Genomic DNA, 15,241 nt, shown 5'->3' on the forward strand with positions numbered 1-15,241 from the left:
TTTCAAGCCATTGAGGCCTCACCTACAGAAACCCAAAAGTTTTAGCCAACCAAGCTGTAGTACATCAAGCACTGAGTATAGTGCAAATAAAAAAAGAAAAGTATCATCTCCAACTTCCGAAGATCCTACACCATATCTCATCCCTTTCAGATTTGGACCGTCTCAACCTTTACCTCCCTTAAATAAGGAAAGTTTTCCTAATACAGACAATGATAAAAATAAGTTAGTAGATTCCTTAGTACTTCTTTTTTCAAGTTTTATTCAAAATATTAATTGTTTAGAAGAGGCAAAATCACTTGACATGAATTTGTTAGCCAAAGGTATTAATAATGTTCTAGATAATATTTTAAAAAATAACTCATCTAATGACGAACAAATCTAAACTCAAAATAATACAATGGAATGCTCGATCAGCTGTTGCTAACAAAAACAGCCTTATTAACTTTTTAATAACCGAAGATATTGACATAGCTTTAATAAGTGAAACTTGGTTTAAACGGGATGTTGTATATATTTATAGAGGTTATAATGTGATACGCGAAGATCGCGATGACGGCTATTCTGGAGTTGCTATTTTAATTAAAACTGGTATTCCTTTTGAGCGCATAACAATTAAAAAAAATTATATTCAAGACTTGCTTGCTTGTGGTATTAAAATCAACTATAAACAAAGTTATTTAAGTTTACTCTCTGTATATAGGTGCCCAAAAACTAAAACCAAAACCGAAGATTGGGATAAGTTATTTTCTCAACTAAAACACCCTTGTATCATTGGAGGAGATATGAATGCACATAATTCTTTGTGGGGCTCATATAAAAATGATAATATAGGCCATCAAATTGTGGAGACAATTCAGAATTTAGATTATGTAGTAATGAATAATGGACAACCAACTTGCCAAACGAGTCCAGGAAACTCAGATTCCATGATTGATGTCACGTTTTGCTCACCATCCCTTTTTGATAAAACTTCGTGGTCTGTAGATCTTGATACCTTGGGATCAAATCATTTCGTTATAAAGGTTGTGATCGATGTCTTGGGAACTAATGCTAATACCATTTATCCCAGTACTAAGTGGAACATTAAAAAAGCAAATTGGTCATTATACTCTCAGCTTGTTGATACCTTATTAAACGAAAAACCTCACACATCCTTAAATACCCAAGAAAAATATAATTTCCTTATTGACTGTATTAATGAAGCTTCTAAACAATCTATTTCTGAATATAAACCATTTAAATGCAAACGGACTCCCCCTCCGTGGTGGGATTCGGAATGTGATCAATCCGTTGCAGAAAGAAAGAAGGCATTAATAAACTATAAAAACAATTCTTCTCCTGAAAATTTTTGTAAATGCAAAGAAGTAAATGCTCGTGTCAAAAAATTCCTGAAATTAAAGGCCAAACAAAGTTGGGTTGCATGGTGTTCAAAATTAAATAAACCATCTAGTCTTATTTGGAATCCATCTAGTCTTATTTGGAATCAAGCAAGAAAAATGAATAGGAAAAAAGTTAATTTTTCATTACCTCTAAGTAATTCATGGGTAGACGATTTTTTCGATAAAATAGCTCCACCTTACGTAAATAACCAGTTAGATGTTATTAATTCTAAAACGCTTCCATCTGATCAGAATCATTTTCTCCTTACACCTTTTTCGAGAACTGAATTAGAATTTGCCCTTGATAATCGCGTTAGTACCTCACCAGGATACGATGCAATCAAATATCCTATGATACAACATTTACCAGATAACGCAAAACAATTACTTTTAAATATATTTGACCAGATAATTATTGAAGGCAACAGCATAATAGATTTTAAGCGTATTATAGTCGTTCCTATTCCCAAACCGGGGAAAGACCCTAAATTAGCTGAAGCTTACCGACCGATATCATTATTATCATGTATATTGAAGACTCTCGAACGGATGGTTAAGATTAGGTTGGATTGGTGGCTAAGGGATCAAAATCCTTTACCCGCTAACCAACATGGTTTTAAAAAAGGTTATGGAACTTTAGATTCCTTAACAACTCTTGTTGTAGACATTCAGAACAGTTTTTCCAGGAACAGTTATGTGCCCGCTTTATTTTTAGACATCGAAGGTGCTTATGACTCTGTCTCTCTTTCAATTCTCCAAGAAAAAATGATTACATTTTTTAATATTCCATCACAGTTTGCTTCTAACATTGTAAACCTGTATAAAAATAGAATAATTTATTTAAAAAATAATCATACTCTTATAGGCCCTAGACTTAATAATAAAGGATTACCTCAGGGCTCCGTTTTGAGCCCTATTTTATTTAACATTTACACAGCAGATCTACACAACATCACTATTAACAATATTGCATTTAATGTTGTACAATATGCTGACGATTTCTGTTTGTACACAGAACACAAGAAATATCAGCAATCCATTGAAAACTTGAATAGTGTCTATGGTCTCCATAAAAAATGGTTTATTGAAAATGGCTTTGAATTATCATGCAGTAAATCACAAGTTTGTTTATTTACCAGACATAACTTTCCTAATATTAGCACAATCACCTTAGGTGGGCATAAATTTTCTTTTAAAAATAAAATTAAATATCTTGGAATGATACTCGACCAAAAATTGATCTGGAAGTTACATATTGACGACATGTTGAACAGGTGTAATAAGGGAATAAACTATCTTAAATCAATTAATAGAACTTGGTGGGGATCGGATGTTGAAGTAAGTTTATTATTTTATAAAGCTTACATACGATCTATTTTCGATTACGGCAGTGTTTTGTATGGATCAGCAAGTAATGCACTACTAAACAAAATCAACGTTTTACAGAATTCAGCCTTACGAATATGTCTAGGAGCTATGAGATCCACTCCAGTACAAGCTTTATATTTGGAAGCCTTGGAACCTCCTTTAAATCTAAGACGACGTTTTTTGTCCAAAAAATATTTAATGAAAGTATACTTAATTAACCCTGTTCTATACCAAAAAATAGTGACTTTAAGTTGCCATGATCTAACCAATAAATATTGGCAAAAAAAGAAATCTCCCTTACTGTGTGAAGCTTATAATCAAAATATAGTACTCTTAAAAAATATAGATAAAACGAACGACTTATTCAAAAACTACGCGTACTCTTTTTTCTTTTCTCCTACAGATATTATTGTACCAAATTATAGTGAAAACATATATTTAAATAAAAATATTCTTTTATCCATAACGAATAGTTACAATGAGTCAATAGCTCTATATACAGATGCGTCTAAATCTGCAGATGGAACTGGATGCGCCTTTTTTATACCATCGGGACATATAGAAAAGAAATTCAAACTTAAACCGGAGACTTCGATTTATACAGCAGAGGCTATTGCAATATATGAAGCTTTACTATATGTAGCTGAATTTGATTTCGCCCATATTATAATTTTGTCTGACTCCTTAGCAGTATTGAAATCTCTTGGTAAATATGGACCCCCAAACATCCAAGACTGTCCATACATTTATAAAATTAAACATATTAAACAAAATCTTTTAACTAAAGGAATCAATGTACATTTTATCTGGATTAAAGCACACGCAGGATTTGAACATAATGAGTATGTCGACTTATTAGCCAAAGAAAGCGTTTCATCCGATACCAGTATTCTACATAAAATAACACTGACTGATAGTATAATCTCTTTCAAGTCAACACTGCATCGGGAGTGGAGCTACCAGTGGAAGGAATACTCTTTTGTGAATCAAAATAGATACTCGTTAATTCAGCCCGATATTCCCAAATTTCCTTGGTACAAGTCTTGTAGAGCTTCTAGAAAGTACATAACTTCTATTATTAGAGTACGATTCGGGCACGCATGTTATCCAAAGCATTTATTTAAAATACAGGTTTTGGATAATGATAAATGTGAGCATTGTGAAGAGGAAAGTGATTTAGATCATATATTTTTTGGTTGTTCTAAAAATACAATTTACTCATCTAAATTAATAAATGATTTATTAAAATGTAAAGTAGCAACTCCTTGGAATATACTATATTTATTATCACTTGGTTCTGTAGATGTATACAACTCTTTAATTAACTTTTTAAAAGACAGCAAATTATCATTATAATTCCCTTAAACATTTTTAATTAATACCTTTGGTAGTTAGTAGTTTTAGCTGTTAAGCTTAGTGTTACTTAATACCTTTTAGTTGTTATCTTTGTTTTAAACCTGTTTTGTATAACTTGATAACTTGTATTCCTTATGTGTCTGGCAGTATGACGGTAAGTCTAAGCCAAAATAAAAAAAAAAAAAAAAAAAACCTTTCTATCGGTACATTTCCCAAATGTATGCTTGTTTGTATGTTTGTTTTCTTAGTTATTATCATGTATTTGGTCTTTTTTATATTCATTTTTAGTCCATATTCTTCACAGAAATTGTTTGTTTTGTTTAGTAGTAGTTGGAGCTGTTCAGCAGAGCTTGCCATAATCACGGTGTCATCTGAATATCTTATGTTATTAATAGATCTTCCGTTAATTATTATTCCTTCACTTTAAAATAGCAATGCTTCTTCAAAAATGGCTTCACTATATACATTAAAGAGTAATGGAGACATAATACATCCCTGCCGAACTCCTCTCCTGATTTCAATTTCTGGACTGGGTTCGTTATCTATTACAATTTGTGCTCTTTGATTCCAGTAAAGGTTTGTTATTATTCGTAAGTCCCTTTTGTCTATGTTTTTTGTCTTAAGAATTTGGACTAATTTTTCATGTCTTACTTTGTCAAAAGCTTTCTCAAAATCAACGTAACAAACATGCACATCCACATTCATGTCCATGCATCTTTGAGCTAACACATTAAAAGCAAATAACGCCTCTCTGGTTCCTAGTCCGTTTCTGAACCCAAACTGACTATCATCTATTCCTTCTTCTAGTTTTTTATTTATTCGACCATGTATTATTTTCAAGAATAATTTGAGAATGTGACTTTCTTGTTATAGATAATCGATTTTAGTAATTCCAATGTGACATAAAATCTAGGCATGGGATAAAAAAGTTTATTTGAAGAAAGTGTATTTTTTGTTCTTCTTAATGGCGGTAATACATACTCGTTTTTGTAATATTTTATTTAATTATAAAGTAATTTCAACATATAATACTAACATGTTTCTCAAATTGGGCTCTGTGTCGCCATTCTTACTATATTACGAATATGTATGCCAAATATCTCGACAAACTATTCAAAATTAAAGGTGTAATCTTGGAACTCGTTTTCCGCGCGCTGATGTAGCCTCTTAACAATCCGTCCACATATAATCAGCGTGCGATTATTCAATTTTTGTGTGCTGCAAATGGGAAATATACACGCCAATGTGTATACAATATAGTGTATCGAAATGCAAGTTTTGCGTATTCATCTGTCAAGGAATGTCGCGATTGTGAGGGAGGATATGAAAGATAAATCGCGACCAGGCGCAATGAGTAATGCATTAACAGACAGGAATGTGGCATGAGTGGAAGACTTGATTAGAGAAAATCGTCGAATTTCAACCAGAGCAATTTTAGAAAATATTGGTGAGAGTATAGGATCTGTCCATTACCGTAAAAAAACTGAGTTACAGCAAAGTTTCTGCGCAATGCGTTCCTTGGCTTTTGTCAGAGGTCCAGAAAAGCTTGCATATAGGGTATCTTTACAACATCTCATGAAATACAGGTAAAACGGTAATGACTTTCTTTGGTCAATAATTGCTAGCGACGAATCTAGGTGTCAATATTAGATATATTAGATTATCTTGCCATCGAATAATAAGAGAAAAACTTCCAGACAAGCTCTCACGTAGTGTCATTTTTCTTCACGACAATGCTCGGTCTCATGTTGCCAAAGTAGTGAAAAAAATCTAATAAACCCCGTTTAAAGAGATGGAGGATATTTGGGTCACCGAATGGGGCGCTAAATGGTAATCGTTTTCAGTCGGACGAAAAAGTACTAAATGCCGTAAAAGAATTCTTCGAGCAGTAGCCACAAAAATTCTTTAAGCGGTGTATACATTGGTTGGTGAAACAATGGGACATGTGCTTTCATTGTAATGGTAAACTATAGCTACCAATAATTTTTTTCTGGATCAAGGACGCGTTTCAATTGAACAAGCCTCATAAAATCAAGCGTGATCAAATGACTACATATATTCATGGTAAAGTTATCATTAAATGCTAAATCGGGATAGTTCCTGGGAGTTTGCTGTATACCATTTGGTATAATTGGTATAAGTGTTTTATTATAAATTAAATTAAAAATCCAAATGGATTACAATGGTTGTTCAGGACGAACGTTTTCGGACGTACCCGTCCATCTTCAGTGAACTTTGAAGCACTTGCGCTAATAACCGCAAAACCTAACAGTAGTTGGGTTTAAATTGTTGATGAAATACTTAAAAGTATTAAATCAAACGATATGATCGAAGAAAAAGGATCAAACTATCCACGAACTGCATGTGTTTATAGCAATTACATCTGTATTACTGCAATAGCCTGATACAGAGGACAAAGTGAGAATGTTTCCTGCTTATCACAAAGGTCGCCCCTTGGATTGTCCATTAATTCAAGTCAATGTAGGTACTGTTTAAGTCTATAGTGATCATTCGAAGCTCCACAGAACATTTAGAATTAAGCATTATTTAGTTGGGTTGTAGGAGTCCGGGAAGGCACCGGAACGTAGTACCTTCTACAGTTCGTTTTCAGTCGTCGATGTGACCAGTTGTGTTTTGTTTTGGTTGTCATCACGACCGACTTACTCAAATTTGTTTAAGTGTTTTTGTTATTGTTTTGGAGTGTTGTGTAACTAAACTCGTTGTAAGTGTTACCAGATTTGTTTGACTATTCTACATTTTGTTTACTTTTTTAACATTCAACGACCCAATTAAATATTGCTTAACCTTGACCACCATGATCTACAATTGTGATATTTGCTTGATTGAATTTTCCGAAAACGACAAATATAAGATACGTTGTCATGGGGACTGTAGACGATATTTTTGTCTCAAGTGTTCTGGTCTCAATAAAACCGTCTCAAAAACTCTACTAGATCCAAAAAATGCCCATTTAAAATATTTCTGTACATTATGTGATTCACCTAGCCTCAGATGTTTAAATGAAAAAGTAACAAATTTAACAAAAAATCAAATACCACAAGAGAACTTTGACGCCTTACTTCAAGTTACTAAAAAACTCACAGATAATTTGCCTGTATTTATAGAGACATATGATTTATTAGCAAAAAATGACGACAAATTAGACTATCTTACAAAAAAAATTGACGAGATTCACAAATTAAATAACTTGTTAAATCCTGAGTATCTTTTAAAATCCATAAGGCAGATGGAACAAGATATTTTCAATATATCGTCAGTTTTTTTCGGCTGTTCAAATGACACGATTAAAATACAAGTCCAAGATACACATTCATCTGAGATAAAGTTGGGATTAGAGAGGCTCTCTTCACACATCAGTGAAATATCTAATCAAATGTGTAATCTTTCCAACAAACTACCTACTATACCAACGAAGAAAGAGGTATCGAAGAAAATCATAGTATATGCCACTTCAAGTACCCAAACTGAAGACACCCAGCATTTTGAAACCAGTACAGTCAAAAAAACAAAAATTGCACAAGATAAATGTCACTTTGTCGTCATTAGCAACTTAGCCCCAATATACACACCTATACAAGTAGTTCATTACATTAAAGAGAAGCTAGGTATCAAGGAATTTATAAGATGTTACGTCCTCCTTAAAGATGCCAACTCAGATACTGGCTCCTCATTCAAAATAGGTATTAAGTCTAAAACATCTATTGACTTATTATTTAATAAAGAAATTTGGCCACCGGGTGTAAACGTTAAGTGGTCTACAGAATCCTTATACTCCGAACCAACGACTTCATCTGAGACAGATATAAATCAGAAGAACATCAGAAGCACGGTTAACTTGGAAAATCCAATTACCATTCCAAGTAACAACAAGAATGAAGTTGATACCACAAATATACTGACAGACAAGCAGGCCATTGCAATGTGCAAATCTAAAGATCCTTTCCGTTCTCATATTAATTTCATTAAGAAGGATACTTTAGAACCATCGATAAATCTGGATCCTTTGACCCCACCAAGAGTTAGATTGACCAATAACTCGAATAGTCGATATCTTTTAGCCAGATTAAGGGAACCGGATATCTTGAAGGCCATTAAAATTCATCTTGCTTTTCTACACGACCAACCTGCATCAGTATTTTATGATGGGTATACCAACACAAGTGTTAAACTCTTTCTGGCTTCCGAAGGACTTCCGACTAAGAATGAAGATCTAAGAAAAATTCTTCTAGAATTCAACGATGCTTATGGAATCGGTGCAGATGAAGTAGACGCTGATCTTGCTGCTTTTAGGTCTTTTCTCACTTCGGAAAGAATTATTCACCTGCAAAAATCAAGGGAATGTCACCGAAATTATTATTCCACTAGCTCTCCAAGACGAAATTTTTAAATAATACGACGTGTTCTGAGGAACTAGAAACCTCGAATAATTTTAGTGATGACAACTTTAGTATGGTTCTGATTAATATTCTTTCTATAAGAAATAAAACTGACGAATTGTTTTTGTTTCTAGAGGAATTAGGATTTCCCCAGATAGTTGCTGTTACAGAACACTGGCTTGCAGTCAACGAGCCTTTTTTTGTAGAGAATTATACCACAATTGCTAGGTATGATCGTCCAAACTCAGCTCATGGAGGCACCCTAATTCTTTCTGCAAACAATGATTTTTCTCTGATAACAAAATATGACTTTTTGTTGAATGAAGCCTTCTTTGAATTTTCCTTAGTTTTTAATAAAAATCTTAATCTTTACATTATTTGCATCTATAGATCACCTGACTCTTCCGTGGAACTATTTTTTCAGAACCTGCTAAATTTGTTAGATGACTTGCCTCACAAAAGCAGAAAAATTATATGCGGAGACTTCAACATAAATTATGCTGCTGCTTGTGCTACCCAAATGTTCTTGGTCAACATATTTGAATCATATGGTCTCTCCATGCACGTTAATTCTCCTACAAGGATTACAAAAACTACATCTACCATAATTGATTATATTGTCTCCGATTTCTCACCCCTTGATGTTTGCTCTACAGTTATTAATGCGGAACTATCGGATCATGAAGCAGTATATACGAAATTTAACATCTTCAGCAAACCCTCCTCGAAAACCCGACGTTTAGGTAGGATTTTTTCCGCTCGGAATTTTCATAAATTTCAAAATTTATGTTTAACTTCTGACTGGCATTTTTCTTCTACGGACGTGGACTATAATTTCAGTGATTTTTTGGAGAAGCTTGTCTGTATCTTCAATAAGGCATTTCCTTTAATTACGATTAAGCCAAAACGTCGCAAACCCTGGACTACCAAAGGTATCCGCATATCAGCAAAAAATATGCGTTCACTACTTTATATCAAGAAATTTACTACCAACGTCTCTGTCACTCAATATATCACCAATTACAGAGTCACATACTTAAAACTCATCAAATCGGCTAAAAAAGCCTACTATCAAAATCGTCTGGGAAGCTCCAAAAGTGTTGCAAAAGAAACTTGGTCCATAATAAACGATCTTCGAAACAAAACCCACGCAGCTCAAACATTTGCCCTTCCAAACCCTGAAAATCTAAACGAATACTTCATTAACGTGAGTAAAAATATAACATCCACTATTCAGTCTCAACAAGATCCCATTTCCTATCTCCCTAATTCAGAAATTGTCTCGAATTCATTCTTTATAAGACCAATCTATAAATCTGAATTGATCCAAACGATCAATAGTATCAAAAGCAAATCATCTTGTAGTACTGATGGACTATCTATAAAAATCTTCTCAAATCTCACAGATAATGTGTTAGAACTCCTCGTGTCACTAATTAATGATTCCTTTGAAAACGGTAAATTTCCAGAGTGCCTAAAGACAGCCATTATTATTCCTCTTCATAAAGGTGGCGAAAAATCTAATGCCTGCAACTATAGACCTATTGCCCTACTACCGGTACTCTCCAAAATTATTGAGAGGCTCATAAAAACCCGACTTATGTCCTTTCTCTTTGATAACAATATTTTATCACAAAATCAGTTCGGCTTCTTAACTAATAAATGTACAACTGATGCCATGTTTTCTGTACTTCACGAGGTTTACCAAGCACTAAACAATAATCTTTATACTGCCACTGTTTTCTGTGACTATTCCAAAGCTTTTGATTGTGTAAATCACAACATTTTGATTAAAAAACTTAATTACTATGGAATTCGAGGTATTTCTTTGAATTGGTTTAAATCTTACTTAGATAATAGGAAACAATTGGTTAGAGCAAATGATACTGACTCTAGTCTCAAAAACATTATATGTGGAGTACCACAAGGTTCAGTATTGGGTCCTCTACTTTTCCTGATCTTTATAAATGACATCACTAATTTAAAAATCGATGGAAAAATTTTTCTTTTTGCTGATGATACCAGTATCACTTGGAGCAACTCAACTATTGCAACTCTTCATGCAACTATAACTTCTGATCTTCTTACGATAAAAACCTGGTCTGACTCTAATTTACTCTCCTTTAACGTGGATAAAACGGTAGCATTATCATATAAAGGTGCTCTTCAACCCCTGCTTGTGAATAGCAGCCAGATCTCTACCGTTGATTCTGTAAAATTTCTTGGTATTCTTTTAGACAGCAACCTCAAATGGTCCCTTCATATCGATTTGTTAAGTAAGAAACTCGCCTCGGCCTGCTATGCCATAAGATCTGTTTCGAAGGAACTCAATTTAGTATCTTCTAAAATAACATATTTTTCTTTATTCGAGTCTCATCTTCGATATGGTCTTCCTTTTTGGGGGTCTAGTACAGCTGCTCAATTTGATGTTATTTTCAAATTACAAAAAAGAGCAATAAGATATCTGTTTGGCCTCAGAAGAACAACCCATTGCAGAAGTTACTTTAAAGATCACGAAATTTTAACCCTTCCATCTTTGTATATTTTAGAAACTGTTTGCTTAATTCGTAAACACATGCATGTCTTTCCAGCAAGGCCTCATCATGACTACTCCACCAGAAATTCAACTTTTGATGTCTATTTACCGATCCCGTCTTCTGAGTTAGTAAAGAAATCTATACTATATTCCGCAAAAAAACTATACAACCATCTCCCTTTACAACTTAAATCTGCAACATCCTTTCTCAAGTTCCGTAAAATGACAAAAGCTCATTTATCTAAAAGACCATATTATTCAGTAGAAGAGTTTCTTAATGACTAACTAAGAAATCACAGTAATGTACAAGTAACTAAAGTGTATTTATCTATATTTGGGTGTCACATACAGCAGCTTAAACTTATTAGTTCCTTTGTTTGTATTTTATTATACAGGGTGTCCCGGAAAATAGTGCGTTCCTTGAAGGTATAGGTAGAAGGCACCATGTAGAACAAAAAACTCTTATAACATTTTTTTCTAAATGCAACCGTTTGACCAAAAAATTAAAATGTATTTTGGTATGTAAATTTAAATCTGACAACTATGTGCGGTACGCAAATTTAAGCATAGACAGTCCCATGTAAATAGATAGAAGATACTAAGATACATTCATAGTAAACAGATAGTTTTAAAGAATCCTGTTTAGTGTTTAGTGTCAATGCGAAAATGTTTTCGAATAGTGAGTGTATTACCTATTATGTTATTACCTATGAATGGTGTTTATGAAAGGTTACTTGAAACATCTATTCGGTATAATAATTATTTTCAAGTAAGTACAACTTAGTTATTTCAGTTCACAAGTAAACAAATTACTGAGACATTATCTGGTGTATTTAAGTTCCACTGTAAACTATTAAAACTATGTAATTCAGTTAAAGCCCTCAGCAGTACTCAGCATTCAACCCATTTAAACCTTACTAAATACATAATACTAGTTTAGTTAAAAGACGTGTTTTTATGTTAAAAGATGTGTAATTCGTTTAAAATTATGCAATAGGTATTTCAATACATTTCAAAAGAAAATAATTTTAGTAAACAAATCGTAAATACATAAGTATTACCTACTATTAGGTTGGATTATTTTAAATACTGTTAATCACAATCACAAACGAGTTTTTATTATGTTATTATTCCGTAGTGCGTTCGATGTTGCCAGTTTATTAAAATTTCCAAACATTAAAATACAGGTATATGGAAAACAATGTTAACTTTTTTTTGGAAACGGCTAACTTTAGAAAAAAATGGTATAGGACTTTTTTGTTCCAAATTGTGTATTCTCTCCATACCTTAAAGGAACGCACTATTTTCCGGGACACCCTGTATTATGTTGTAGGTTCAATTTTGCAATTTATAGTAATTTTGCAATATATTGGTTTTTGTTTTTTACTTCACTTTTTTTTTTAACTTGTTTATATATTTTTTTTATTGACGATTTATCTAATTTTATAAAATTGTATTTGTTATTGTTATTGTTATGTATATCTTTTTCGTGAATCTATGTTAAGCTTTGTCCATAAAATTGTATAATTTTCAGTGACAATAAAGCATATTTCTATTCTATTCTATTCTATTCTAGCATGAACCTACCACTACCCTTACTAAGGGTCAATAAGTTCAGGAATATCTTTGAGATATTTCTCATTCTCTTCACCCCTAATGACCAGTCCTAAACCTCCACTTAATTTATGGAAAAATAGAGGGGAGGATCTAAATGTAAACCATTTACATAAAACGTATACTCATTGCTTAAAAATTATATTTGTTTTATTTCATGGTTTTGTTTATTGTTCTTATTTTACTGGTTTTTCGCATTACCGAATATTTATTTTAATCCTGCGACTTAAAATAATATATTTTCGAAAAAAAAAAAACAAATTATCATAAAATGACAATTAAAAAAATATATTTATAGCTTCTTTTCATGAGCATTTTTCAGTGCGTCACAAATGATAGAAAAAAAGGTAAGTCCGTGATAATATACATTTTAGTGACATGACATTTTAGTTAAATCTGACAGTTATCACATTTTATTTGCAATTTGGCATAAAATCAAATCAATTGTGTTTATTGCATTTATAAAATGGAATTATCTTTGATTTGTATAGTCTTATAAATGGAACAGATTATATTCGTAGATATATTATAATATAATCCGTAAATAATTTTTTTCGATTATAGCGCCATCTATTGACAACTAGAATAAATGTTATAAATGTCACCGACGAAATGTAATCACCGACGTGCGTTTTTTTCTGTCACATGCAATTTAATGCGTTAGAAAGAAATCGAAAAACTGTGACGCACTAAAAGATCCTCATGAGAAAAAGCATACACAACAACATTCAAAAAACGCAATACACTGATATACACAACAACATTAAAAAAATTAAACACACCGATATCTATCATGTCGAAAACTAAACTCAACACACAAGAAAGATAAAAAATCTACTGCGCCTATAAAATACTCTGTAAATACAACAATTTCTACGTGGTGGAAACCTCAAGACCACCAAGTGTCAAGATAAACGAGCATGAAACATATATCAAGAACAGAGTCTTAGACAAATCCCAGATATGCAATCGTGCCTGGGACAACGAGCACAGAGTATGTACAATGCAAAGATGCATCAATAATCATGAAAGAAACAAACATCATAAAAGACAAAGCAGCAGTCAAAGAAGCAGCTCTCATCCTACTTAATGAAGAAAAATGTTTAGCAAACCCATCAGCAGAATGTAACATGCTTTGGTTGCCAATACAAAAAGAAGAAGTAAATAATAAGACTATACCAACAATAGCGGATTAATCAGAAGTCGGAGATACATCACCAACAATTTATACACAAAACAAATGCAACACACACTACACAAACATATAATCCATGTTACATAACCTACGTTACAAAATCACAGCTACGATACACATTACACAAACACATAATACAAAAAGCACACAAAACAGTCAGAATTTGATATTCCGTGGGTAAAAATACCACCATCACATTTTTTCAACCATAAACATGCAGTTGCCTACAAGATTGAGGCGAATTGAGTCCAACTATCAATTTGAAAAACATAACCTAAACAACTGTTGATTGTAAATTTTCGAAGAATTTTTTTAAAATAATCTTTTTTGAGAACGATTTTTGGAGTGAAAATCGAAACGTCAAACGTTATTTATAATGTAATTTTCATTACAATCAACTTGTGGCTTAACCTCATATAAACATTAAACCTCATATTAAATGTATTCATGATGTACACGTTTTTGATCAATTTTTTTTTAATTGTAGATCGAAATCATTTTGATAATCCAGTATATTCTTATCAAGGTAGTGGCAAGAGAGACAATGACAAGTTGCTCAACAATTCGACCAAAATTCATAACAATCTTCATAAACCATCGAATACTAATTTAGAAAGAGCGCGCCTGGGAGGTTGTTGTTCAACAGACGATGATGATTTGTCAAAAGGTAGGAATATCAGATAATAAGACAAACCGACGAACACTTTTTTATTTCGGCCAATAGGTACGCTGATCAGAAAATGTAAATAGTGATTTTTTAAATCTTTAATGTCAACACCCTCCACTGGATTTAACCTACATCGTAGGTACTCTTAAGCCGGCTACACCCGGTACTGAGGTGTCATTCGACAAGATCGTCGATGATATCAAGGCCCTGATTCTAATTCATTTCGAGGTCGCTATTTAATTTCGACGCCGCCTTGATGGTCGCAATTTATAGCGATTCTTATTTATTTCGATGTTAGTTACAACTGGGGATATTAACGTTATCATTTTGACACTGCTCAAAATTTGGGTTGGCGCTGCGGTTTATTGGATTTATTGGCTACGCAACAACATTTGTTGATAGTCTGGGAAAATTATCGAAAAAATGCCATTTTTGGGAAAAGTTATTTACCAGCTATTTTATTGCTAAAATCGAATCTTAAGATTGCATATATTAGTAATATGGGGTATGACAAGTCCGCAGAAAGTGTGTTATTTTATTGATAAACAAATGAGCACTCCTAAATCTTCTTTTTTTTTTTAAATTAGTGCTCTGTAACTCCTAATATTTTTCCTTTAAACCAAAAACACTAAAATAAAAATTCACCGTAATTTAGTTCTGCACAAAGTTATCTTTTTCCGATTTCCTTCAACAAAAATTTTACTCGAAAAATCCGAGTTTCCCCAAAAA

At 32.8% G+C, this 15,241-nt stretch overlaps 1 protein-coding gene across 3 annotated transcripts in view; it reads left to right on the top strand.

Moving 5' to 3' along the window:
* Positions 1-15,241, top strand: part of LOC126880173 (protein draper) — a 396,789-nt gene that overhangs the window by 359,692 nt on the left and 21,856 nt on the right. For 2 of the 3 annotated variants that reach the window (XM_050643935.1, XM_050643936.1), the window contains one exon: positions 14,333-14,512. The exons of the other annotated variant lie outside the window; for it this stretch is intronic. In XM_050643935.1, the coding sequence (XP_050499892.1) occupies positions 14,333-14,512 (180 nt within the window). The remainder of the gene's footprint in view (positions 1-14,332; positions 14,513-15,241) is intronic. 3 annotated transcript variants of the gene reach the window in all.

This window comes from Diabrotica virgifera, chromosome 2 (genome assembly GCF_917563875.1).
Source record: "Diabrotica virgifera virgifera chromosome 2, PGI_DIABVI_V3a".
In the NCBI taxonomy this organism is placed as follows: Eukaryota; Metazoa; Arthropoda; class Insecta; order Coleoptera; family Chrysomelidae; genus Diabrotica; species Diabrotica virgifera.